Here is a 27,745-nt window from a genome sequence, read left to right as displayed (position 1 = left end):
AGGAATTAGAACATTTCTCTCCAAACCATAAACCGTTGTGGAGCCTAAGGAGAATGAATTTCCTTTTTAGACCCCAGAGGACATTATGCCCAGACTGCCCCCAGGGGTCACTCTCAACTTGGGAATGATTTTTGCAGATGGTGGAAGCATATATTCTCTGGATTCTCCTCTGCTAGTGGGGAGGGCTAGTGGGGAGGGCTGGGATTCTCATGTTTGATATGGCATCTTGAGATGGTCATCCAGCCTCTCTTTGAACACTGACAGAAAGTAGGGAATCTGAACCTCCAATACTAGTTTTCAGATATGATTATACTATTGTCTGAGCGCCACCTGTAGTTATAATAGTTCATCTAATGGATAGTAAAACTCTATCAGGCAGCCTCACTATGCAAATCTTATAGAATAAGAGTATTTATTTTTTAAAATTAAATCTAATATTAAACAAAGCAGTCTATCAGAAGAAAGAAAATTTAACCAGAAATCAAATAAACCAGAAGTAGGTGACAAAGAGAAGAATAAAAGTATCTGATAAAGCCAGGAATAAGACTAAAATAAAAATACACACCATAGAGCTCTCCATACTGACTACAGGGGCACAGATTTGATCTGAGCTTTCTAGCAGCCAACTGGGAGAGAGAAACAATCAGTTGCATAAGTCACAGGTTCATAAGATAATAAACTAACAGTGTTTCTCAGGAGCAACACAACTGTTCCTTATTTTAACAAGGAAAAAGTTACTGATTTCAGTAAGAAAGTAGCCTTAGCCCACAAAGATGAGGAACTTGACTTTGAAAAGGAAATATTTCAGTGTTGGGTCTCTTTAATCTTCTTACCAGATTCATAGCCTGAATAATTATTTTCCAGAAGCTGCTCCCATGAAGAATTTCCTTTTAAGTATTTATAAGGTTATCTTGGGGGATCAGTGGGTGATTTTTAATACACTAAAGCATACAATTTTTTGGCTTGTTTTGGTAATCTCTCTAACTTCAAGGTTTTTTGTTTTGTTTTGTTTTGGTTTTTGTTTTTGCCACTGAGCAATTTTTGTCAAGTCAGCTACCATCAGGATCAAACAGTACAGTAAACTGGGTTTGGATATCCATTAACTTCTGGTGACAAAAGAGGAAGCCCCACATTTAACACACGTAAAATAAAATTTTAAGGAGTTTTTGGCTAGAAAGAGGCTACCAATAAAGTTTGAAAATGCCCCAGTCTCTGCTACTTGAATCCAATTACATGACAGAAGAGATTTGGGGAAGATAAGCCTGCAGTGAAAACAAGGGAGAAATAATCCTGTTTGCTCTGCAGTAACCATTCTAAGGACAGGAGAAAAAAAAAGAAGTTGACTAAACTTAATATACTCAATATTGCCAAGATACCAATTAGCAACATAAGTACAAATTTTCCTCAGGTTCATCCAATATACCACCCTGTGTAATAAGCTAGTGTTCATAAACAGGGGAAAGTGGTTCTTCTATTCCTCAGCAGTCCTGGTGGGATTACACTGGATTTTTCTGTTAATTCTGGCCTTTAGCCCCTTTCCAATATTAACTGTGCCATGGAGTATAGAATATTCAATGATTAAATAATTATAATTTAAAAATTAGACCATGTCAAAGAAAATAAAATATTAGGCATTTTTAAGAATTTAAGACAAGACACGGACTTTGGATCAAGATGACAGCTAATAATTTTGCATCTACTTCATCGCATATGGCAAATCTCATGAAATGACCTCAAAGTTGTATAAAGAACAATATCTCTGTGATAGCCCTGGAAAAGAAGACAAAGTTGTACCAACAAACTAAAAACTCTGGGAAATTCCTAATGGTTAAAAAGTGGGCAGTTTATATACATGGATAAATAGGATTATAGGAAACTAGCCCACATATATTCAGAAGGAATTCTGTGGTGGAAGCCATTCTGAGAAGTCCCAAGGACTGAATCAGCAATTAAAAAGGAAGTGAGGGGAGAGAAATTGGCATGTGGCCCTGTTGGAGCTGAGCAGTGCATGACAATTGTATTCTTTCCTAGGTAGGTACTGGGTAAGTGGAACACAAGGGCCAGAGAATAATTCATGCTCCAGGTAGCCAGAGACCTCTAGGAGAGATGGGAAGCCCCCAATCTAGAAGATGCATTACCAACATATTCTACCAGACCATAGTCCTCCCACTTCTCCAAGACCACCACAGGCTATAGTAAACAGTTTTGTCAAACAAACGGATACTTAAGTACAAAGAGAAGAAGACAACCAAGACACAATACCCACCCTGGAAGAGGAGGACCAAACATAACAGAAGAGTTAACACCCAGAGAAACAGAGCTACCAAAGGAAACAGAAGAATATTTTAAAGTATAGCTGATTACTATCCTTAGGTAATGTTGAGGAAACTATTACATTATGGAAAAGAAACAATTAGATATTTTGTACACTATAAATTTGATCCTGAAATCATAGATTGGCTGATAAGCAGAATGGAAATAGGTATAGGTCATGTTAGTGAATTGGAAAATTCAGCACAGTGTAAAAAGGCTTAGAAATGGGAAGTGTGGGGGAAAATAGAGAAAATTCTAAGATATATCTAGGAGTAGAAAGATGATACAAGGGAATAGAATAGAAGGAAGACTATAGTTGATATGGTTAGGCTTTGTGTCTCTTCCCAAATCTCATCCTGAATTGTAATCCCCAGGTGTTGAAGGAGGAATCTGGTGGGAGGTGATTGGATCAGGGGAGCGGTTTCCCCCATGCTGGTCTCATGATAGTGAGTTCTCACGAGATCTGATGGTTTTATTAGTGTTTGGCAAGTTCCTCCTTTGCTCACTCTTCTCTCTCGCCTGCCGCCACATATGACATGCCTGCTTCTCTTTCTGCCATGCTTATAAGTTTCCTGAGACCTCCTCAGCCATGCAGAACTATGAGTCAATTAAAACTCTTCTCTTTATAAGTTGCCCAGTCTTGGGCAGTTCTTTATAGCAGTGTGAGAATGGAATAATACAATAACCAAACAATTGAAGAAAACCTTGCAGACCTGGAGAAATACACAAATCTTCAGATGAAAAGAGTCCAGAGAGTATCAATTGGGATGAAAACACAAACATATGCATACCCCGATAGATTGTGTTAAAATTTAAGAATGTTAAGAATTAGGAGAAATATCCAGAAAACACTCATGTTACAAAAAGCAAATTATTCTCTTTTGTTTATGACAATAGAATTGGTGTCAGACTTTCTGCTAGTAATACTTTGTATTAGAAGACAGAGACACTATTAAGGCCTGAGAAAAATGAATTTTAATTTATAATACTGAACTCACCTACACTGGCTGTGTTTCAACTATGAGAGTAAAATAAAAATATCTGTTCAAGTACTACAAGATTATTACCCAAGACTGTCTCCGAAATAATTAATCCAGAGTATACCTAGCAAAGCAATAATAACAACAAAAACAAGAATCTAACAAGAGGAAAACATGAGGTGCAAGAAAGATGGATGAACAAAGAAACTGGTAAAACTTGGAGTTAAGTTCAATTTTAAATTTAGAAAAAAATGGACCAGGTAATATGTCAGATAGTTCAAAATTCAGAATGTATAAAGGAATATTTATAAATCTTTCTCACCCACTTTCCCCAATCAGTAGGTTTCTCCTCAGAGGAAGCCAATGTTATTAATTCTTGGGTCTCCTTTTAGAGATATTTTATGTGTATATAAGCAAATTAGCATCTATATGCATGTATGTCACTTACACTTTTTAAATTAGATGGCAGTATACCATATTTTGAACCTTCTAAAATTCTGTGAAGATTTGTCAAGGCTCTGTTTCTTTTGTTTGTTTGTGGCAAGGATATAGATACTTATTACTCTAGACACAGAGAAGAAATTTGTTTAATTTATTTAATTATAAAGTTGTTAAGTTTTATTAAATATGTATGTTAGAAGAATGAAATAAGAGGCCAGGCATGGTGGCTCATGCCTTTAATCCCAGCACTTTGGGAGGCTGAGGTGGGTGGATCACTTGAGGTCAGGAGTTTGAGACCAGCCTGGCCAACATGGTGAAACCCCATCTCTATTAAAAATACAAAAAGATTAGCCAGGCATGGTGGCAGGCACTTGTAATCCCAGCTACTTGGGAGGCCGAGGCAAGAGAATCTCTTGAACCTAGGAGGTGGAGGTTCCACTGGGCCGAGATTCTGCCACTGCATTCCAGCCTGGGTGATGGAGCGAGACTACGTATCAAAAACCAAAAAAAAGAAGAATGAAATCAGTTATTATTTCCAGTCTACAAGAAAAAAATAAAATAAAATGAAATAAAGAAAATATGATCATTTCAACAAAATGCAGGATTAAAAAACAAGAAACCAGACAAAAAATGTGATAAAAGGAAAACAAAATAAAATAGCAGAAAAATCTAAATACCCCAAATTACAGTAAATGTATATGAGTTAAATATCTTCATAAACCTGTAGACTCTGAGATATGTTTAAAAAACAATAGCTAAATGCTTTTTATAAGGGGATACATAAAATCATGCAGAAGGATGGAAAATAAATGGATGGTAAAACATGGATCATGCAAATGTAAACTAAAAGAAAGATTATATAGCAATATTAGTATTAGAAAAATAGAATTTAGGGCCAAAGATATTAATCTGGATAAAAGATTCTTGCATTTCTTACAGGTTGAGCACCCTGAAACTTTTTGTACATTGACATGATGCCACAATGGAAAATTCCATACCTGATGTCATGTGAACGGTCACAGTTAAAACACAGTCAAAACTTTGTTTTATTCACAAAATTATTTAAAATAGTGTAAAAAATTACATTCAGCCTATGTTTATATGATGTATATGAAACATAAATGAATTTCATGTTTAGAATTGGGTGCCATCCCCAAGATATCTTTTTATGTATATGAAACTATTTCAAAATCCAAAAAAAATCTGAAATCCAAAATAGTTCTGGTCCCAAGCATTCTGGATAAGGGATACTCAACCTGTACTATTAAAAAATAGTCATGGATTGCATCTCCCCTGCACTTCTTGGTAGTCTGTTAGTGGGAGATCCTTGTCACCATCCCTTCACCTCCTCCAGTGCCAAGGAGCCCTGCAAGTCCCCATCATGCATGAGTACATCTCCATCCACATTTGCTGGGCTGGTGTCCAGATTGGCAATGCCTGCTGGGAGTTCTACTGCCTGGAACACAGCATCCAGCCTGATGACCAGATACCAGTGACAAGACCAGTGGGAGAGAGGACGCATCCTTCAACACCTTCTTCAGTGAGATAGGTACTGGCAAGCATGAGCCCAGGGCAGTGTTTGTAGACCTGGAACCCATGGCTATTGACAGAGTTCACACTGACACCTATTGCCAGTTCTTGAACCCTGAGCATTGCATCACAGGTAAGGAATAGCTATGCCAGTAACTATGCCGGTGGCCACTACACCATTGGCAAGGAGATCATTGACCTCGTCTTGGACTGAATTTGCAAGCTGGCTGACCAGTGCACAGGGCTTTAGGGTTTCTTGATTTTCCACAGATAATACATGCTCATTTTAGACACTCGTGGAACACTTACAAATATTGATTGGGTATTAGTACACAAAAAACTCAATAAATCCCAAAAAGCAGAAATCATGTGGTTTATTTTCTCCAAACTTAGTGCAATAAAATTATACATTTACCACGAAAAAGTACTCAAATCACACCAAATCTATCCATTTGGAATTTAAAAACACCTTTTTTTGGGTTGATGAGGAATCCAAATTAAAATTACCAATTATTTGGAAATGAAAGATGTAAGAGAACTGCATATCAAAACTCATTGGATTTTGCTAAAGCAGTATTAAGAGAAAACTTTATGACCTTAAAGACAGGGAAAATTGAAAATAAAAATAAACACATTCAACTAAAAAGTATAAAAGACAGCAAAATAACACAAAGGGAAATAAAGATAAGAATAAAAAAGATGCAATAGAGTAACAGCCACAAAACCACAGTATACCTCATCAGTATAGCAAAAAGCTCTTCCTTTGAGAAGACCAATACAGTATAACATCTTTTGACAAGTCTGACACAAATAATAAAAAGACACAAATAAATATCAGACTAATTCTATAGATTCACATGATATAAAAAGGATTCTAAATTATGAGCAGTTACTTTGTATAAATTTATAACAATTGAATAATTAGATAGAATGAATACTTCTAAATAAAATCTAAATTCCTAAAAAATACAGAAAAACTGTATAAACCAATATATGTAGAAAAAGTTGAAAAGGCAGACAGCTGTTTATTCCTTAGAAAGACACCAGGCCAACATATTTTCTTATGTGAATTCTAACAAGCATTTAAGAGGACATGTATTTCCTATGTAATATTAGCTTTTCTGGAACATAGAAAGAGATAGAAAGCTTTCCAGGAGACTGGTGTAAATACGAATACTGAAACATCAAAGATAGCACAGAAAAATAAAATTATACTCCAGTCTCATGGACCAAATACTAAAACTCTAAATATACATTAATAGATAGCAATAAGTTAATATTATATTAATTATAATACACTAAATATTATATTAATAAATATTAATAGATGGAATCCCACAGGGTGTTTTTTTCTTTTTAGGTTACTGCATCTTCACCAAGTGTGGTTTTTTTCCTAGGAATGAAAGAATGGTTTAAACTTCAGTCATTAACATTAAAAAGTCAGTCATTAACAGATTGTGGAATTATCTCAACAGCTGTCGTGAAGGCATGTGATGAAATTCAACATAGAACACTACTAAATTTTTTTAATGCTTGAGGACTATAAGGAAAAAGTTTCCTAATGAATATCATCCACTAACACCATACTTAGTATTGAAACATTTCATTGAAATGAGGAAAGACATATGAAATTATAAGAAATAAGTGGTATTAAGACTGTAAAGGAGGATACAAAACTGTAATTATTTGAAGAAATTATGATCAATCTAAACATTTAAGGAAACCAACTCAAAAACCATTGGAACTATAAGGTGAGATCAGCAAGGTGGATATAGATCAGAATATATTTGGCTGGGTATGGTGGCTCATGCCTGTAATCCCAGCACTTTGGGAGGCTGAAGCGAGAGGATCACTTCCATCTAGGAGTTTGAGACCAGCCTGGGCAACATAGCTGGACTCCTTATCTACAAAAAATAATCAAAAATTAGCTAGACTACTTGGGAGGCTGACGTGGGAGGATCGCTTGAGTTTGAGGCTGCAGTGAGCCATGATCATGCCACTGCATTCAGCTTGGATGACAGAGTGAGACCCTGTCTCGAAATATGTATATATTCAATACAGTTAGTATAATAAATGTATATTGAACCTTCTGCTTTCTAAGTAGAAACTATGTCTTCTTTTAAAAAACCCTTGGGAAAGTTCAAAAAAAATTACTATATATTAATTCACAAGGAAAAGTCAGTAAATTTCTCATATAGGAGATATATACTACAATTTTATCTTAATGCAAAAAAGTTAGAAATGTGTAACCAAAGTAGCAATTAAATAAATCTAGCCACTTGTAAATTGAAATAAACCTGTCTCCTAAGCCAACAGTATTGAATCAAAGGAAAAATAAAATGTGTGATTATAAATTATTCAGAAAACCATGAAAATGAAAAATTTTCAAACAGCTTTATGTTAAACCTTGGCTTAAGTTGACTACAGCCTAAGCTTTAATTGGAGAAAACTTCCTATTAAAGAATGAATAGAAATGAACTAAACTTCCAACTTATGACATTAGAAAAACAAAGTATACCTAAAGGAATTCAGAAGAAAAAAATTAATATAAACAAAAGCAGAAATTCAGTTAATTAGAAGAGTTAAAGCTTTCAGAAGGCTAAATTTAAACCTAGTCATTTGGGAACAACAGTAACAAAATGGACAAACTTCTAATTAGTTCTACCAAGAAAGAAATGAGGAAATACAGGTTCACAAAATTAGGAATGACCAAGTGGAATAAAAGATAAAAATAATGAAGTAATTTTTGGACAGCATGGTTTTGTAGTTTGTAATCATTTGTGCTTTTCTTGTCTGGAAGCTAGTAAGATTAGTTCTAAATCTTTCTGTTTCAGAAATTTTGCCTGACTGTGTTTATGGGAGAGTTTCTTTCCAGTGATTTTGCCTAAAATGGGGTCACCTTCTTCGGTCTGTGTTTGTAGATCTGACTTCAGCTTGGAAAAGTTTCTCACTATTACAATTGGAAACACTGGCTATGTATTATAATGAAAATTGTTCTTTGATCTCCACATCTGTTATTTTCTCTCTCATTGTTTTAATTTCATTATACTTTCCATCAGCATTTGCAGAGAAGCTTTAATATTTGCCCGTTTCTGTGTGATTCAGATTTTTGAATTTTCTGTTCTGTTATTGCTTATATCTAGTACTTACATTCCTGTGGTATTGTAACTGCCCCTACCTCCTAACTTTACTACACTAGCTCCCTCTTGGCAAGAGTCTGTGACCTCATCATTCCATTTTTATCCCTTCTATCATTCTGTCCATTTGCCTTGCATTTAAAAGAGCAAAATCAGGAACCTGTCTAACATTTACTTTTTCTGATTTGAATAAATGCTTTAAAAAGTGTGCTTTTCCTTGCCTTTTGAGGAGTATACCATTTTGTTTTCCCTGCACAAAAGCATCAAGGTTTGTTACAAGTTTGACATTTTTGACTGTCTGATTTCTCTGCCAGCCATGGCTGGGGAGGGGAGGCAAGTAGCCACAGGGTAGAAGAGTAACTAGAGTCTAACACTGTGCCCAAAGATATGAGAACAGACAACAGTTGTATGAGGAGATTGGATGAAGATATTTAAAGGGCTGTATTTCAATCTAGTGTAATAATGGATGTTTATACCAATAATGGAGTCAACAAGAAAAGATTTCCTTAACTCATCTATCTTTTTAATTTTTAATTTTTTTTTTTTTTGAGATGACATCTGTTGCCCAGGCGGAGTGCAGTGGTGTAATCTCGGCTCACTGCAAGCTCTGCCTCTTGGGTTCACGCCTTTCTCCTGCCTCAGCCTCCTGAGTAGCTGAGACTACAGGTGCGTGCCACCACTCCCAGCTAATTTTTTGTATTTTTAGTAGAGATGGGGTTTCACTGTGCTAGCCAGGCTGGTCTCGATCTCCTGACCTCGTGATCTGCCCGCCTCGGCCTCTCAAAGTGCTGGGATTACAGATGTGAGCCACTGCGCCTGGCCATATCTTTATTATTTTAGAAAGAGGCAAATTTTCTTCATGTGGGAAGTTCATTTATATAGCATACATAATTCTAATAGTTCCAGAAAAAGCAGGGCTTTGCTATATAGAGGAAGATTAAAACCACGCACATGACTTAATATTTGCCAAAGACACCAAAAAATATTTTTGTTCTAATTTACATACTTCAGATTCCATGATTTTCTCATTCTCACTCTGTGTCCAGTAGAATTTTCTATCTCCATTAGCTAAAATGAGCAAGAATTGCCATATGGACACTCAAGTACATGTTGTCTCTGAGCATTAATTTTCTTTAAAAAATTAATTAATTTTAATTGGCAAAAATTGTATATATTCATCACGTACAACATGATGTTTTGAAATATGCATACACTGTGGACTGGCAAAGCTAATTAGCATATGTATTACTTCACATACTTATCATTGTTTTTATGGTGGGAACACTTAAAATCTCTTATCAATTTTCAAGTATCCAATACATCATTATTAAGTATAGTTACCTGTGTTGTACCATAGAGCTCTTGAATTTATTTTACCTATCTAACTTAAATTTTGTATCCTTTGGCCAAATCTCCCTACTACCCTCCTCACAAATGAGCATTAATTTTCAGTCAGTGGTTTGTCAGCAGGACTGTCGTGTTTGGGGTGTCTTACATATGCCTTTCTGGAGAAGCCATTTGTGTAATGTCAAAAGAGTGTGTTTGTTTATTATATTGATAGGGACAGAAAGCAGGGAAATTCTGGGCATAAGAGGGCGGGTCCCTGGCGAAGTCCCCACCCTCAAGCCTGGAACCGCAGCCCAAAGTGAGAACATGCATTCCTGTTTTCCTCCTCGAATGTTTGCCTTTTCCAAAACCACCCATGGCCTGCCCTGCCCCACATCCTGGGCCCCTAAAAACCCCAGGCTCAGCTGGCAGAGAGCAGAGAAGAGGAGAAGCAGCTGGATGTCAGAGAGAAGCAGCTTGACTTCGGATGGACGGCTTGACGACGTTGCTTCAGAGAGGAGTCCAGATGGGGAAGTATCACCTTCCTGCTCCATCCCCTTTCCAGCTCCCTTTCCTGACGAGAGACGCTTTCATCGGCAATGAAATCCTCTGTATTCACCACTCCAGCTCATTCATGCAACCTGGTTTTTCCTGGATGCCGGACAAGAGCTTGGGTGTCATTTGTGCGGATGCTAAAGGCTGTCATGCTGACCCTCTGTCCTCACTAGTGGAGGGCAACCACCTCACATGAAAAGGCAGAGAGCCCACTGAGTGGCTTAACACTTAAGCTGGCAAAGCTAAAAGAGCACGGACTGTAACACTCCTTCTGGGGCTTCAGGGGTCATAGGTACTTCCTCCTAGATGCTGCTGTAGAGTCTGAGTGGAGTATTTCTCCTGCCAGCACCAAAAGGCACTTGCCCTGGCTCCTTTACCTGCTCACCTTTGTGCTTCCTTCCATGAGGGGTTGAGCGCAATAGGTTCCAGAGAGTGCAGTCCACCCCTGCCAGCACCCAAGCGACTGGCTAGTTCTAGCACCCATGCACTCAAGTTCCCACTCGAGAAGGGGTCAAAGAAAATTTTCTGTTTGAAGATGAAGCTATCTACATTAATTCAATGAAGCGAAAAGTACATAGAGTGACACTTGGTTTATCTAGTGCCATTGGGCAAAATGTGTTATGAATAAATGCAATCTCATAACTGCCTGTTGTCATGGAAAGAGGCTGTCTTTGGAACCAGACAAAGCTGTGTCAGGTACGTTATCAAGTGACTTTCACATAATGTCGTCTTTAATTCCACAACAACCCTCTATCAGTTATTAGTGTCAGCTGCAAGGAACATAATGCCATACCAAAGGCTATTTTAACAAATAGGCCTGGGACAGTGACTTAATGATGCTCTCAAAATCCAGGCTCCTTTCCTTCTGTTCTTTGTACTCAGTGGGTTGGCTGTTCCTCTTATGGTTGCAAAATGGCAGTGCAGCTTCAAGCACCACATTGAAGTCCAAGGAAGAAAGAAGGAGAGAAGAGGTATAGAATTGCCTATGTCCCTTGGTCTTATTAATCAAGAATGCAATGTTTGCCCAGAAGCACCAACAGAAAATGACCAGTTTTCCCATCCTCCCTTGCAGTCTGAGTGGCCATGTGAACCAGTTCTGGTCAATGACACATAACTGGTTCACATGGCCACTCAGACTGCAAGGGAGGCTGGGAAAGTGTGAACACTGTAGTCTTGTTGACTTATGATTCACCACCTGGGATTCTGTTAGCAAAAAAGAAAGGAGGGTGTGGATATTGGGTGTTAACTATTAGTGTCTGTCACAAATCCTCTATTTGCTTTATCTATGAAAATGTTCGTATTTAAATACATAACTGGATCAAAATCACCAGCTCTTGAATGACAGAGTTAATACATCAACTGCGGTCTATTGCTCATGTTCCTGATGAGTTTGCAGTTAACTGGGAACCTTTTGGGTAATGTTAATGATATTTACAATGATAGTTACATGATGAAGCTAGTCTGTTGTGAAAACAGTATACTTCAGGTGGGAAGTAGTTTCTGATTTTTTAAAAAGTGAAGTCAGCCAGGCATGGTGGCTCACACCTGTAATCCCAGTGCTTTAGGAGGCTGAAGCGAGAGGATTGCTTGAGCCCAGGAGTTGAGGCTGCAGTGAGCCATGATTGTACCACTGTACTCCAGCCTGAGTGACAAAGTGAGACCTTGTCTCTTAAAAAAAATGAAATTTTCTTACTTATCAAACTGATGGAATAAATACTTTTCAGTTTGTACTAATGTAAGGCAATAATGTAATATATGGCAATAATATAAGGCAAAGCTTTGCTATGGATTTTCTATGGGGAGTGCGAAGAAAAGGATTAGAACTTAGAACTTTCATATACTTTACCTCTATGTGGACATCGAGAAAAATGCCAAGACTAAGAGAAGTGATGGGTTAGATGGGGTTTAAGAGAAGGCTGCCCAGATGATATGGTGTGGGTGTCACTTGGAAATTAGGTTAGATAAGGAAGTGTTGGGCTGCCCTCTTGCTGCAAGTCTCTGAAATCCTAGTTAGCCGAGAGCCAGTTCTGGCCATTTCTGAGGTTTGCTGCCTCCCTGATCCTACACTTACATCCTGTTCCTGTTTTGCTTTCCTCTGCTGCTCATCTTTCACTTTCTCTTTCCTCACTTGGAAAGAGTGTTGAAACAACGTTTCATTATTTGGCACCCCAAGGCAGTAGTAGTGTCCCCACTTTGGTCAGTTTCTGCTCTGGCAGGAGAAATGGTTTCAGTAAGTTTTTCCATTTCCTATTTGTTAGATTTCCTCTCAGGTACCCGTCCAGATCTGTCCACAAGTGTGAGAGAAGGCTTGGACGCTGTTCCTCTCACCATTTCAGAGCAGTAGTGGAAGTGACCGTGTGCCCTGGCTGAAGGACATTCTCCAAGGTCAGCTTTTAAGTGTTCCCCTGGAGAACGAGAGGATTTACCTTTCCTTTTCAGACCATGTTCACTGTCGTGAAATTCAAAATTTGGCCCTAACTGTTCATCATAGGTCCTTGTTTACTTTTTGTTTACTTCGTAAGAGTGGCTGTGATCCAGTTTTGTTTTAATTAAGACAAACCGATGTCTCCCAAACATCCATTGCTCTCTGTGAGAAAGAAACAAAAGGAACAGTTTTGCTTGGCTGTTTAAGGATGGAGAAGCGGATCTTATTTCAGAACATGGGTCATCCTAGATGGACGAGGGCAGCTCAGGGTGGAGCAGCCATGAGATCTGGCAGGTCCAGACTCCCTGGCACCAGAGTGGCAGCTCTCAGCAAGTGTCTGCTTGGCGTCTCCTGCAGTCTTGTTGGCATGGAAGAGAGACCTTGTACAACATTCCTCATATGTCATTCCCCTTAAAGAAAACATTTCTTCTCCTTTCTGTCTTCACCTCCAATCCCATGTTTGAGAATACAAATCAAACTTATTCTCGTTCATTCTAAAGGGAGTAGCACATCAAAAGGACACTGCTCCTTTCTTCAGTGCCTCTTACAAGGAGCCTGTGGGGATAGCAGCACTCTGCCCTTAGGGAACTATAGTCTAGCAGGGAAAGAAGAATGACATATTAGTTGAAATGGATTGTCAGTTCAAGATTGGTTACATCTTCATTATCAACATTGTCATCCTTCATTGATCACTCACTGTGTAGCAGTGTCATGATGCTAGTTCTTAGGGATACAGAGTAGGCAGGCTGGGCATGGTGGCTCATGCCCTGTAATCCCTAAACTCTGGGAGGCCAAGGTGGGAGGATTCCTTGAGCTCAGGAGTTTGAGACTAGCCTGGGAAACATGGCGAAACCCTGTCTTCACAAAAAAAATACACAAAAAGTAGCCAGGCATGGTGGTATGCACTTGTAGTCCCAGCTAGTTGGAGGCTGAAGTGGGAGAATCACTTTACTCTGGGTGGTCAAGGCTGCAACGAACTGAGATTGTGCCAATGCACAACAGCGTGGGTGACAGAGCAAGACCCTATCTCAAAAAAAAAAAAAAAAAAATACCACACACACAAAGAAGCAAGGAAGGGAAGAAAAGAAAGAAGAAAGAAACACAGCATGCATTTGTGACTTCACATACCTAAGAAGGAATTATTGGTATGAGGTGGTTCATATTAATGTAAAATAAGTGAACTGATCTATATGTGCCACAGGACTTGTAAAGAGGAGTGGCCTGGGGAGTAGACCTTGAAAGAGAGTGGGAGCCGGTATTTGGGGGCTGGGAGTGTCACATGCTGGGTTTTCCAGGGAGCAGACTCGGAGAGGAGTTTAACATGCAAGATGGTTACTTGGGAGTTTCCTTGGGATTGACACTTATGGAAGGAAGAGAATGAAGCAGGATGAGCAGCGGGAGGTGTCAAACTGAAATGCAGACCCAAAGAAAGCCTTGGCACACCCCACAAGAAACTCTGGAACAAGAATAGCATTTAGAGTTGTCCTAAGTTGGACTGAGCTGGCCAGGCCTTTAGACCCCTGCTTTGGTGAGTCACTGAATGTGTCCACAGGTGTGAGAGAAGGACTGGATGCTGTGCCTCTCTCAGTGTTGCAGGGCAGTAGTGGAAGTGACTCTGGCTGAAGGACATTCTCCAAGGTTAGCTTTTAATTTTTCCCTGGCCAGGGATGTGACCCTCAGAGAGATGCCTTCCTGCAACTAAGTCAACCGCCGAAAAGACTGATGGCTAAAGGCTGTTTGATAGTACACTCTTGCAGCTAAGGCAACAAGAGCTTTATTGATGGGGATTCTGGGCAGCTGTCAACATGTCACCATAGGAAGAATGGCATAAGCAAATGCATGCAGAACAGTTCTGATGAGCTGTGATGGACAGAACAATTGGACTGCAGTGGCTGTTACATTTGGAAGTGCGGCAGGATGTGACGTTACAGTGTTGATAGGACGCAGGTGGAGGGTCCTGACTGCCCAGCTAAGGACTCTGAACTTTGTCCTGTGGACATTAGGAAAACACTAGATGGTCTGAGCAGTGGGGAGGTGTTACTAAGGTGTGAAATTATGTTTTAAAGGGATACATCTGGCCTAGATGTAGAGGATGAATAGTAGTGGCAGGAGGTCCAAGGCAGGAAGATGGCCATAGACTAGTAATTAATGAAAGCAAATAGGATGGGTCTTGGAAAGAGTCCTGGGTTGCAAGGTGAAATAACTGAGTTCTCATTCAAGCTCTTTGTCATTGACTTGACTGTGTAGGTCTTCCTCTTGGACCTCAATTTTGCCATCTGTAAAAATGATAAGCTCAGAAGTCCCTTTCCAGATGTAACACTTTGTGGTTCTACCTTAAAGTGATCTGTTCGTTTGTGTTCCTTCAACTGTGTGCTCATTGAAAGATGTTGAAGACTAGTGTAGTGTGAAACCAGACTTCTGGAAACTTTATTTTGGATATTTGTTTATTAACTGATTCCTCCACTCTTACGGCCTTGTAAATCTCCGTATTTACACACAAAATTTGAAGCCAATAGATTATGGATTCAAGCTGAACCAGAGTCATGTATTAGCTATTACAAGCCTAAGGATTTTGTTTCTTAATCAATTACAGTATATCTGGTAACTCAACACAGCTACTTAGAATACAGAATTAGCTTTCCGTATTGCACAGGGATGGAATGTCTTCACCTAAGCTTCTACTTAAATAGTAATGAAAACAGGATTAACACTGGCAGTAAAGAAATGAACCAGTTTGAGCCCATACTTGTTGAGGACTTAAGTAAATTATATTTCTTTTTCCCTTGTAAGTTTTGCATCATAGCTTGGTGTCGTGCCCATAACCAGCAGATAATTTAGGGAAAAACAAAAATAAGATAACAAATGAAAAAGATAAATTCACTGATCAGAACTCTGGTCCCCTTCTTTTTCAAAATGGTTCACAGACAGATTTTTGCATGGAGGAGACTTTTTTATTGAGACGGAGTGTTGCACTGTTGCCAGGCTAGAATGCAGTGGCATGATCTCGGCTCTCTGCAACCTCCGCCTCCTGGGTTCAAGCGATTCTCCTGCCTCAGCCTCCCAAATAGCTGGGACTACAGGCACGTGCCACCACGCCCAGCTAATTTTTGTATTTTCAGTAGAGACGGGGTTTCACCATGTTGGCTAGGATGGTCTCAATCTCTTGACCTCGTGATCCGCCTGCCTCAGCCTCCCAAAGTGCTGGCATTACAGGCATGAGCCACTGCGCCTGGCTGGGGGAGACATTTTAATTCATTGATTCATTGACTCAAAACAAGACTTTTCCTTCATTTATTACTGAAAGTATTAACTCTATGCATTTGTTTGTTCATTAACTAAATTATTAATTCATGCATTCATTTAGTACATATTATTAAGTCCCTCTTGTATGTCAGGTACAATGCTAATTGCTAGAGACACACTGGTAGGTAAAACAAGATCAAATCCCAAATTTTATGGAGCTTGTAGTCTAGTTCGAGATGGACATTAATCCGTTAGTCACATGGTTCATTCTGTAATTACAGACTGAAGTCAGGTAAGGCTTCTCTGAGGAAAATTGAGCTGAAATTTGAAGAATGAAAACTCAGTGGACTAAGTTAACAATGTGAGGATGAATTGTAGCTTTGAGTCAATGATGAATATAATTTCAACATTATTAAAATTTTGGCATTTTATATTATTATGGAGAAAAAGAAAAACCAGTATACTGACTTAACCAAGTGTTGGAGGTCATTTTCTAGGTTAGAAGCAGAGCCCAAATTAATAGTGACCTGGAAATTAAGTCTCAAATGATAGGGGGATGGACATAATTCTTCATAGAGCCTTGTTGCCTACTCTGGATCAACAATATTTGGAAGCTCATGGTCCAAGTAAGTCAAGCATAAGAGGTGCAACACCAAATACAAATCTGTGGGTGTTGGTGCTTTTTTTCTGATGTAAATTTTTTCCAATGTGTTTGTGTCCTTTCCAAGAAGGTGGGCAGCTGTGCCAGGAAATTCGATGTATATGGTATGGAGATATGGTGACTGGAATGAACAGAAAACTGCATATAGAAACCTTAACCCTTTGATGCAGCATCTTTAATAAATGCAGAGGAGATACTGCAGAGGTGACATCCTCTTTATGGCATTACTTTCATCTTGACTCACTACCTGCTCCTCATTCATCCCCTAACCCCAGGTGTGAAAAAATTTCCCACAGTGTTCAAGTGAGGAGTAAAAAGTTTTCCACCCAAAGAGAATCCACCAACAATAGTTTGGGGGGCAAATACCAGCCTAGAATAGATTGCTGTTTGACAAGGAGTAAAAATCAATAGTACCGTGAGAAATGTGAAAAGATTCTGCATCGTAACAACAACCTATGCCCTAAAGCGGTAAAGAGAGAATTTATAGAAGGCAATTTATTATGAGAAACAATACATTTTAAATACCATTTGCTTTGGCTACTGATGCAATTGAAGAAAATATTAAGTGTTATGAAAACAAAATGAAAAGAGAATGAAGAGCAAAATTGGCTCTGTGGAAAATCAAATCAGTGGTATAGAAGACAAAAGTGCTAAAAAGAGAAGATGCTCTGTTTGGTTTATATTCATTCTTCTGTTATTTGTAGTTTATTCCTTTATCATTTTCACATTTTTTGGTATAGCCTTAGCATTTTCTTTATTTTTTGATACTTTGCTGTAATAGACCAAAATTGCTTAAATTTATTCTCTATGGTGATTTTGAAAGTTTGAATTCTATTTAAAAAAAATCCCATACTGGATATTACTAAAATTTATAAAATATATGATTAAATCTAATAAATGATTAATTTAATGTGTAGTTCTATTTTACATCCATATGTAAAGTGAATGTGCATGTATGTTTATGCATACACACACACACACATACACACACGCACAAATTTTCTTTCCCAAGAAAGTCTTTGGCTTTACTTTCAACTTTGTGACCTTATTTCCAAATTACTTATATCTTTCTAATGTCTATTATAACTTTCTGTAATTATGGAAATTTCCTATATTTGCAATATCTAATACAGTAACCAGTAGTCACATGTGCATAACAAGTGCTTGAAATGTGGCAAGTGTAAATTTAAGGTCATATTAAGAAAATAGAAAACAATATAACTTAGATGACACAGCTCTATAGAAGTTACTGTATTTCTTTGATAACTCTATTTACAACCCACTGAAGTTTACACAAACATTTCTTCTCTTTTCCTCTGCCAAAATTATAGAGACTGCTCATATGCTCGCCTTTAGGTTTGTTCAACTCTCTCATCCATCAAAATTCAGCTCAATTGACACCTTCCCTGAGAATTATGCCCTGACTTCACAGGCTGAGGAGTCATTGTCCTTCCTTGTTCTTTCAGTGTGTATTGCCTGCTTGCAATCATGAGTTTTCGTTTATCTTCCAGTGAGATTAACCTTTTTGAGGGCAGCTACTAAATAGGGCTTGGTGAATGCTGTTGAGTCAGTAAGTGACATCTAACTTTGCTTAACCTGCAAAACCCTGGCTACCTTTCTGAAGACTTGATGGTCTGAATGGTTAGGGTTCTGAACCATGCAGCAGTCATCTACGTGAGGCCGTTATTACCTAACCAGGAACACTCACCTACCATTTTTAGTCAAGGAATTGGGATTTTGCTGTCAGCTTTTCAACTTTTTTGTGCTACTGATCTCAGGTGTGCAGAATTCTCTGTCGCAGTTTTCTCTTTTCACCTAGGGCAACACAACCCCTGCAGGTGGTCCAGAGCATGCAGACCACCAACCAATCCCAGAAGGAGAGGTATGAGATAGAAACAATGCACTGGCTTCTTTCATTAGTTACTTTGGTAGCTGTCAAATAATATTTCTTGTGGGAGTTTATTTAAAGCCTATGCCCCTAAAATGTGGTCTGGGTAATATTCTTGATGAGTCATTGGCACAACCCTGTGTTTTTCTATGTGAAATGGCTAACCATGGATGGAAGTAAATCACTAAGAAAAGTCGAAAAAGAATTTTTTTAAACACTTGATATCATTAAACTTGAAAAACTGTGCTTATTTTTTTTTCTTGGAAAGAGAAGCCCACTGTAGATTGTCAAATATAAATGCTTTGATTATGGTTTGGGGTATGTTGAAATTAAGAGCTTTGTATGGTTATCTTGTGGTTGTAAATGGAGAGCAAGAAAATATATAAAGTGATCTATAGGAACCTGCTTGGAAGGGATGAAAAACATTACATCCATGTAGAGTACTATTTTCCTCTAATGTGATAAACCAAAGTGAAGTAGTTTGCATTGTTATAACTTTATCTGAAGGTTGAAGATTTTAATAACGTGGTTGTCATAATGATTTAGAAAGGATTTTTATCTTCATAAGTCATCATGAGAGTAAAGAGGTTTGGTTGTGTGGACACACGTCCTCTAGAAAGAACAGGTTTCTCCACCTCACCACTGTTGACGTTTTAGGTCAGATAATTCTTTGTGGTGGGGACTGTCCTGGGCACTGTATGTCAGGCCTCCACCCATTAATGCCAGTAGCACCTCCCTCTACTCAGTTGCAACAACCATAAATGTCTCCAGGCATCTCAAAATGTTCCCTGGGGGGCAAAACTGTCTGACAGAAAAGCACCATTCTAGAACATTTGTTGAAATATGTGAGGCTGTAAGTTAATAATCTGTAGCATCTGACTGCAGGCCTTGTTCGATCTGCCTTGGGATGCCCTGAGGCAGTTTCCATAAATATTGCTCGCAGGAATGCCAGCCACCAAGACAGGCTTCTTGGCAAGCATTCACTGGAGAGACCTGGATTTGGGCCTTAGGTTTTGAAGGCACAGCGAGATGACTTCTTTACACCCAGGTTGGATTGATTTATTTGTCAGAATAATTAACATTTTAAAAATGTTAGATGTTGTTTTAAAAATCCAGCAGTTTGGAAGAGGTACAAAGAAAACTACAAAGCACCCTACATCCTAATTTCTAGAAATAACTAGTGTTCATATGTGGTAAATAGCATTCTAAGCATTTTCATACACATACACAAATAGGGTTTTGGATAAGATAAATACATAGACATAGTGCTATAGAAATGCCATTACATGATGCATGCCATTTTAAATTAAAAATATTTAGTTTTATGTGAATTTAATAGATGATAAGGAAATGAAATAAAACTGAAGGATTTGCTAAATTGAGATGAATGTTTGATCACAGCAGAATAAATTATTTCCTTAAAGATACCTCTAAGTATATCACAAAAGGTGAGGAGATTGGCGTTACTATGTTTTAAAATTTCATATTTAAATTTTAGTAAATGGTACTTGATTTCCCTACAACTTTCTTCCATTCACCTTCCAGAGTTATATTAGTTATGTTATTATGTATGCTAATTTCATATCGTATATGTTCCACACCCTAATTTTCCTGTTATTTATTCGAAGTTTAATGTTTAAATGGATTAAATGCTCACCACCATTCCTTTTACAGGACTTTTATAATCCTGTTGTAAAAATTTTGAATCATTTCCTAGCTGGTTGGATTTCATCATCAACTTTTTAAAGAAAGGCTGTATTTACTGAGTTTTTCCATTTTTTTTTTTTTAACATTTGAACACCTTGGTGTTGCTTGTACTCTTTTAAAAAATTATTGTGGTAAAATACATATTGTTTAACATTTACCATTGTAACCATTTTTAAGTGTACAGTTTAGTGGCATCAAGTACATTCACATTGTTGTGCAACCATCACCACCATCCATTTTTAGAACTTTATTTCCTCTTGCAAAACTGAACCTACTGTACCCATTAAATAATAACCCCCTATTCTCTCCTCCCCCAGTCCCTGACAACTACCATTCTACTTTCTGTCTCTGAATTTGACTACCCTAGGCACTTCATAAGTGGAATCATACAATATATATCCTTTTGTGTCTGTCTTATTTCACTTAGCATAATGTCTTTAAAGTTCATCCATGTTGTAGCCTGTGCCCGAATTTCATTCTTTTCTGAAGCTAAATAATATTCCACTGCATGTATATACTATATTTTGCTTCTCTACTTATTTGTCAGTGGACATTTGGGTTGTCTTCTCCTTTAAGATTTTATGAATACAGCTGTTATAACAGAGTGGTACAAACATTTGTTTGAGTCCCTGCTTTCAATTTTTTTTTTTTTTTAGACATTCTTACTCTGTTGCCCAGGCTGGAGTGCAGTGGCATGATCTCAGCTCACTACAACCTCCACCTTCCGCCTTCCAGGTTCAAGTGATTCTTGTGCCTCAGCCTCCTGAGTAGCTGGGACTACAGGCACCTGCCACCACATCTGGCTAATTTTTGTATTTCTAGTGGAGACAGGGTTTTGCCATGTTGGCCAGGCTGCTCTCGAACTCCTGACCTCAGGTGATTCACCTGCCTTGGCCTCCCAAAGTGCTGGGATTACAGGCGTGAGCCACTGCATCTGGCCCCCTGCTTTGAATACTTTTGGGTATATACACAGCAGTGGAATTGCTGGATCATATGATAATACATCAGACTTTTTGAGGAACTACCGTAATGTTTTCCATAGTGGCTGTACCATTTTACATTCCCACCAGCAATGAACACATGTTCTAATTTCTTCACATCCTCACTGTATTAGTCTGTTTTCACACTGCTGAAAAAGACATACCCAAAACTGGGTAATTTATAAAGGAAAGAGGCTTAATTGGCTCACAGTTCCACATGTCTGGGGAGGCCTCATACTCATGGCAGAAGACAAAGGAAGAGCAAAGGGACATCTTACATGGTGGCCGGCAAAGAGATTATTTGTGCAGGGGAACTCCCTTTTATAAAACCATCAGATGTTGTGAGACTTATTCACTATAATGAGAACAGCAAAAGAAAGACTAGCCCTCATTATTAAATTACCTCCCACTAGGTCCCTCCAATGACACATGGGAATTATGGGAGCTGCAATTTGAGATTTGGGTGGGGACACAGCCAAACCATATCATTTCGCCCCTGCCCCCCAAATCTCATGTCCTCACATTTCAAAACCAATCATGCCTTCCCAACAGTCCCCCAAGTCTTAACTCATTTCAGCATTAACTCAAAAGTCTACAGTCTAAAGTCTCATCTGAGACAAGGCAAGTCACTTCTGCCTATGAGCCTGTAAAATCAAAAGCAAGTTAGTTACTCCCAAGATACAACGGGGGTACAGGAATTGGGTAAATACACCATTCCAAATAGGAGGAATTGGCCCAAACAAAGGGGCTACAGGGCCCATACATGTCTGAAATCCAGTGGGGCAGTCAAATCTTAAAGCCCCAAAATGATCTCCTTTGACTCCATCTCTCACATCCAGGTCACGCTGATGCAAGAGGTGGGCTCCCATGGTCTTGGGCAGCTCTGTCCCTGTGGCTTTGCAGGGTATAGCCCCTCTCCTGGCTGCTTTCACAGGCTGGCATTGAGTGTTTGCAGCTTTTCCAGGCACACGGTGCAGGCGGTCAATAGATCTACCATTCTGGAGTCTGGAAGAAGGTGGCCCTCTTCTCACAGCTCCACTAGGCAGTGCCCCAGTGGTGACTCTGTGTGGGACCCGCACCCCAAATTTCCCTTCTTCACGGACCTAGCAGAGGTTCTCCATGAGGGCTCCGCCCCTGCCGCAAACTTTTGCATGGACATCCAGGTATTTCCATACATCCTCTGAAATCTAGGTGGAGGTTCCCAAAGCTCAATTCTTGACTTCTGTGCACCCACAGGCTCAACACCACATGGTAGTTGCCAAGGCTTGGGGCTTTCACCCTCTGAAGCCATGGCCCGAGTTGTACCTTGGCCCCTTTTAGCCACAGCTGGAGTGGCTGAGATGCAAGGCACCAAGTCCCTAGGCTGCACACAGCAGGGGGGCCCTGGGCCCTGGCCCATGAAACCATGTGTTCCTCCTATGCCTCTGGGCCTGTGATGGGAGGTGCAGCTGCAAAGGTCTCTGACATGCCCTGAAGACATTTTCTCCATTGTCTTGGTGATTAACATTTGGCTCCTTGTTGCTTATGCAAATTTCTGCAGCTGGCTTGAATTTTTCCTCAGAAAATGGGTTTTTCTTTTCTATCACATCTCAGGCTGCAAATTTTCTGAACTTTTATGCTCTGTTTTCATTTTAAAACTGAATGCTTTTAACAGCACCCAAGTAACCTCTTGAATGCTTTGCTGCTTAGAAATTTCTTCCACCGGATACCCTGAATCATCTCCCTCAAGTTCAAAGTTCCACAAATCTCTAGGGCAGGTAAAAAATGATGCCAGTCTCTTTGCTAAGGCATAGCAAAAGTCACTTTGCTGTAGTTCCCAACAAGTTCCTCATCTCTATCTGAGACCATGTCAGCCTAGATTTCATTGTCCATATCATTATCGGCATTTTGGTCAAAGCCATTCAACAAGTCTCTAGGAAGTTCCAAACTTTCCTATCTTCTTCTGAGCCCTCCAAACTGTTCCATTCTCTGCCTATTACTCAGTTCCAAAGTTGCATCCACATTTTCAGGTATCTTTACAGCAGCACCCCACTCTACCAGTACCAATTTACTGTATTAGTCCGTTTTCATGCTGCTGATAAAGCCATACCTGAGACTGGGTAATTTATAAATAAAAAAGGTTTAATTGACTCACAGTTCCACATGGCTGGGGAGGCCTTACAATCCAGGTGGAAGAGGAAGGAAGAGCAAAGGGACATCTTACATGGTGGCAGGCAAAGAGAGAATGTGTGCAGGGAAACTCCCCTTTATAAAACTGTCAGATGTTGTGAGACTTATTCACTGTCATGAGAAGAGCCCAAGAAAGACCTGCCCTCATGATTAAATTACCTTCCACCAGTTCCCTCCCACAACACATGGGAATTATGGGAGTTACAATTCAAGATTTGGATGGGGACACAGCCAAACCATATCACTCACTAACAGTTAACTTTTTTCCTGTTTGTTTTGTAATAGTCATCCTAATGGGTATGAAGTGGTATCTCCTTTACATTTCCCTAATGGGTATAAAGTGGTATTTCATTTGCATTTCCCTAATGATTAGTGATATTGAACACCTTTTCATCTGCTTATTGACCATTTATATATCTTCTTTGGATAAATATCTATTCATGTCTTTTGCCCAATTTTTAACTGGGCTATTTCTTTTTTTTGTTGCTGAATTGTAAGAGTTCATTATATATTCTGGATATTAACCCCTTGTCGGATATATTATTTTCAAATATTTTTCCCATTCTGTGGATTACCTTTTCACTCTGTTAATAATGTCCTCTCATGCACAAAGGTTTTAATATTGATGAGGTGCTTTTATTCTTGAATAGGGCTTAGGTAGTTGTAATATTCTTGGGTGATTTTTTTCTTGTGGGATTTTGTAGGCACTGCTTCCTTGTGTTCTGGCATTAGATGTTGCTGTGGAGAAGGAAGACCTTTCCCTTTGCAGGTCACTTGCTTTCACTGCTTGAACGTCTCAGAAATTCTTCTGATCCACATCTTTCCTTTTTTTGTTTTAATTAGAAAAATAGAGAAATAGAAAAGTTCAGAGACTAGTATAATAAACTCCTGTGTACCCACACCCAGAAGTAACTCATGTTAATACTTTATCATTTTTGAATGACATTTTTTTTTTGAGATGGAGTCTTGCTCTGTCGCCCAGGCTGGAGTGCAGTGACTCGACCTCCACTCACTGTAAGCTCTGCTTCCTGGGTTCACGCCATTCTCCTGCCTCAGCCTCCCGAGTAGCTGGGACTACAGGTGCCCACCACCATGCCCAGCTAATTTTTTGTATTTTTAGTAGAGACGGGGTTTCACCATGTTAGCTGGGATGGTATTGGTCTCCTGACCTCATGATCTGCCTGCCTTGGCCTCCCAAAGTGCTGGGATTACAGGCGTGAGCCACTACGCCTGGCCAACAGTATTTTTTTAAATCAATGTTTTGACATGCACATAGTTTAGTAAGTTTCTTGGGTTGGGTTCTGAGAAGAAGACCTGAGATGAAGATTCGTATCCAAGTGATTTATTCCAGTGGAACCCAAAAAGGAAGTGAGAGAAGTGGAAGACAGGAAGGAGCACAGCAAAGTTGGGATTTGGGGTGAATCTCAGCCATTGCCTATCCAGTGGCAGCTCTGGAGGGTAAATTACTCAGAAGAGTTTGTCCTGCCTTAGGGCAGCTTGGCCTACATCTAAATTTTGAAATATATTAACATAAAGATGTTTTTCATCCTCTTACCATTTTAGGGCCTACAGAATCTGCAGTGATATTCCACATTTCATTCCTAAAATTGATTTTTAGTGACTTTTCTCTCTTATTCTTTCATAGTCTTGCCAAGGAATTTAATTTTATTAATCTTTTTTAATTTGTTGATCCTCTTGCTTATATTTTTGTTTTCCATTTCATAATTGCCGTTCTCATCCTTATTATTTTCTTTCTTCTACTTTCTTTGGGTTGTATGTGTTGTCATTTTTCTATGTCTTGAAATAGTTTAAGATCATTGATTTTTTCATCTTTCTTCTTTTCAAATATGTGCATTTAAAACTACAGATCCCCTTCCAAGCATAGCTTTAGCTGCTTTACTCAAGTTTTGGTATGTAATATATTCATCTTCATTCATTAGGAGTATTTTCTAATTTTCATTGTGATTAATTTTTAACCTATGGAATGTGTTTGGACATTTTCTAGTTTTAAACTTGCTTTTTTGCTTTGTTGTCAGAGAAAAACCTTGTATTATTTCAATCTTTGAATTTTTGAGACTTTTCTATGTGGCTCAGATCATGATAAATGTTTATAAACATTTCATAAATACAAAAAACATATATTCTGAGATGGTTAGTTGTAGCTTTCTATACAGTTACATAGTTTCAATTTGTAATTTAATTGTTTCCATATTCTATATCATTACTTATTTTTTTCACCTGCTCGATAAGTTAATGATAGTTGTGTTAAAACCTCCCACCATCATTATGGATTTTTCTATTTCTTCTTACAGTTCTGTCAGTTTTTGCTTTATATATTTTGTGGTTATGTTGTTAGGTACTTCCACTTTTAGAATTTGTTCCATCCTAGTGAAATCAAACTTCCAACAGTATGTAGCATCTCTGTCTTAAAGTCTACTTTGTCTAATTAGTGTGACTAAGCCAGATTTATTTTGGTTAGTAGTCTTATGGTAAGTATTTTTTTCAATCTTTTATTTTTAATCTTTCTGTTCATTATATTTAAGGAAAGTCTCTTTTAAACAGAATATAACTGAGTTTTTAAATGTTATCCTGACAGTCTGTATTTTAATTGTGATTTATTCTATTTGGGTTTAATGTAATTGATATATGTGCATTTAAATCTTCCATTTTACTATGAGCTTTTAAAATTTATCCATCTGCCTACATTCCTTTTTCTCTCCATTTTTGCCTTCTTTTGGATTGAGTGAATGTGTTTTCTTATTATATCTTTTCCTATATACATTAATTTGGAAGTCATACACTCTTTTCCGTTTTTTTTAGTGGTAACTCTAGAGCTTAAAACATCTATCCTTGACTTCTCAAAGTCGAATATTAATTGATTCTTTTATCTTCTTCACGGATGATACAAGAACCTGAGGATACTTTAAGGCCATTTATCTTTCTTCTGACTCATAGGCTGTCATTGTCAGGTATGTTAATTCCATATAAATATTTAAAACTCCGCAATCCATTATAGTTCCTGTTTTACACGTTGCTTTTCTTTTAATTTACCTGCGTTTACCATTCTTATTTTTGCTCTTCATTTCTTTCATCATCTCCAAGCTTCCTTTAATCTTAAAAACACCATTTAATATTTTCTTTAAGACTGGTCTGCTGAAGATGAATTCTCTTTTGTCTGACAATCTCTTTCTTTTACTTTAATTTCCTGGAGGACATTTTTGCTTTTGTAGTTGTCCTCAACGGCATGGTTGATCTGTATTATCTAGCCCACCATTCCTCTCCATCAGACTTTTAAATTTGGCAACCTACAGTTATCTCTTTTTAATCTTACCTGATGTTGTGTTATATATGCTTCATGATGACTAACCCAAGAGCATAGATAATATCCTATTAAATCTTCCATCATGTAAAGTATCTTTATGTTTAAGAATTTATTTTTAACAAAAATAAAGTCAGTATGAAACAAAGCTCTCATTGTATTTGAATGTTGTATGTCTCTTGCTGCAATCTGAGAGGACCTGGTTATGATTCTTAGAAAAGAAAAGAACAAGCTACTTGCCTAGTAGGTATAAACACTGATTGCATTAATAGGGAAAAATAACCTAGATATTGTCAGGCATGATATTGGTTTGTATGGGGGTTGTCACTGGAGATGTGGCCCATGTGATTCCTCAGATGGTCTCCTGCAGGGCCCATGGTTTCTTGTGTGTTAGTGCTGGCATAGGTACATTCCAGAATATGATTCTTTTTTTTTTTTGAGATGGAGTCTCGCTCTGTCACCAGGCTGGAGTGCAGTGGTGTGATCTTGGCTCACTGCACCCTCCACCTCCTGGGTTCAAGTGATTCTCCTGCCTCAGCCTGCTGAGTAGCTGGGACTACTGGTGTGAGCCCCTGCACCTAGTCAGAATATGATTCTTAAATACACTAATACCTTATGTCTGAAATACTGCAAAGTCCACATGTGGAAAGGGAGTAGAGTTTAGACACTGGGCATCATGGAATGACTTATATTCTGCTTCTATGGACACACTCTGATCTTAGCATGCAGTAAAGACAACTATCTTAGTCAATTTGTGCTGCTATAATGAAATACTTGAGACTGGGTAATTTGTACAGAACAAAAATGTATTCTCTCATGTTCTGGAAGCTGGGAAGTCTGAGTTCAAGGCACCGGCAGGTTTGGTGTCTGGTGAGGGCTGTTCTCTCTCCTTCCAAGATGGTGCCTTGTTGCCATGTCCTCTAGAGGGCATGAATGGTATGTCCTCACTCAGTGGGAGGGCAGAAGAGAGGGAACTAACTCTCTCAAGCTCCTTATAAGGGCCCCTAAGGGCTCCACCCTCATAACTTAATCACCTCCTAAAGGCCCCACCTCTTAATACTATCACATTGG

At 38.6% G+C, this 27,745-nt stretch overlaps 1 protein-coding gene across 10 annotated transcripts in view; it reads left to right on the top strand.

Moving 5' to 3' along the window:
• ADAMTSL3 (ADAMTS like 3) overlaps window positions 1–27,745 on the top strand; it is a 388,887-nt gene that overhangs the window by 79,382 nt on the left and 281,760 nt on the right. For 8 of the 10 annotated variants that reach the window (XR_010123993.1, XR_010123994.1, XM_063652832.1 and 5 more), the window contains exon 4: window positions 18,431–18,493. The exons of the other annotated variants lie outside the window; for them this stretch is intronic. Coding sequence is in view for 6 of the 8 variants with exons in the window: in XM_063652832.1 (XP_063508902.1) it covers window positions 18,431–18,493 (63 nt within the window). In the remaining 2 variants the exon portion in view is untranslated. The remainder of the gene's footprint in view (window positions 1–18,430; window positions 18,494–27,745) is intronic. 10 annotated transcript variants of the gene reach the window in all.

The sequence above is a fragment of the Pongo pygmaeus genome, chromosome 16 (genome assembly GCF_028885625.2).
Source record: "Pongo pygmaeus isolate AG05252 chromosome 16, NHGRI_mPonPyg2-v2.0_pri, whole genome shotgun sequence".
Lineage (NCBI taxonomy): Eukaryota > Metazoa > Chordata > Mammalia > Primates > Hominidae > Pongo > Pongo pygmaeus.
The sequence above is the reverse complement of the archived record's forward strand: the minus strand, read 5'-3'. Positions and strand labels throughout refer to the sequence as shown.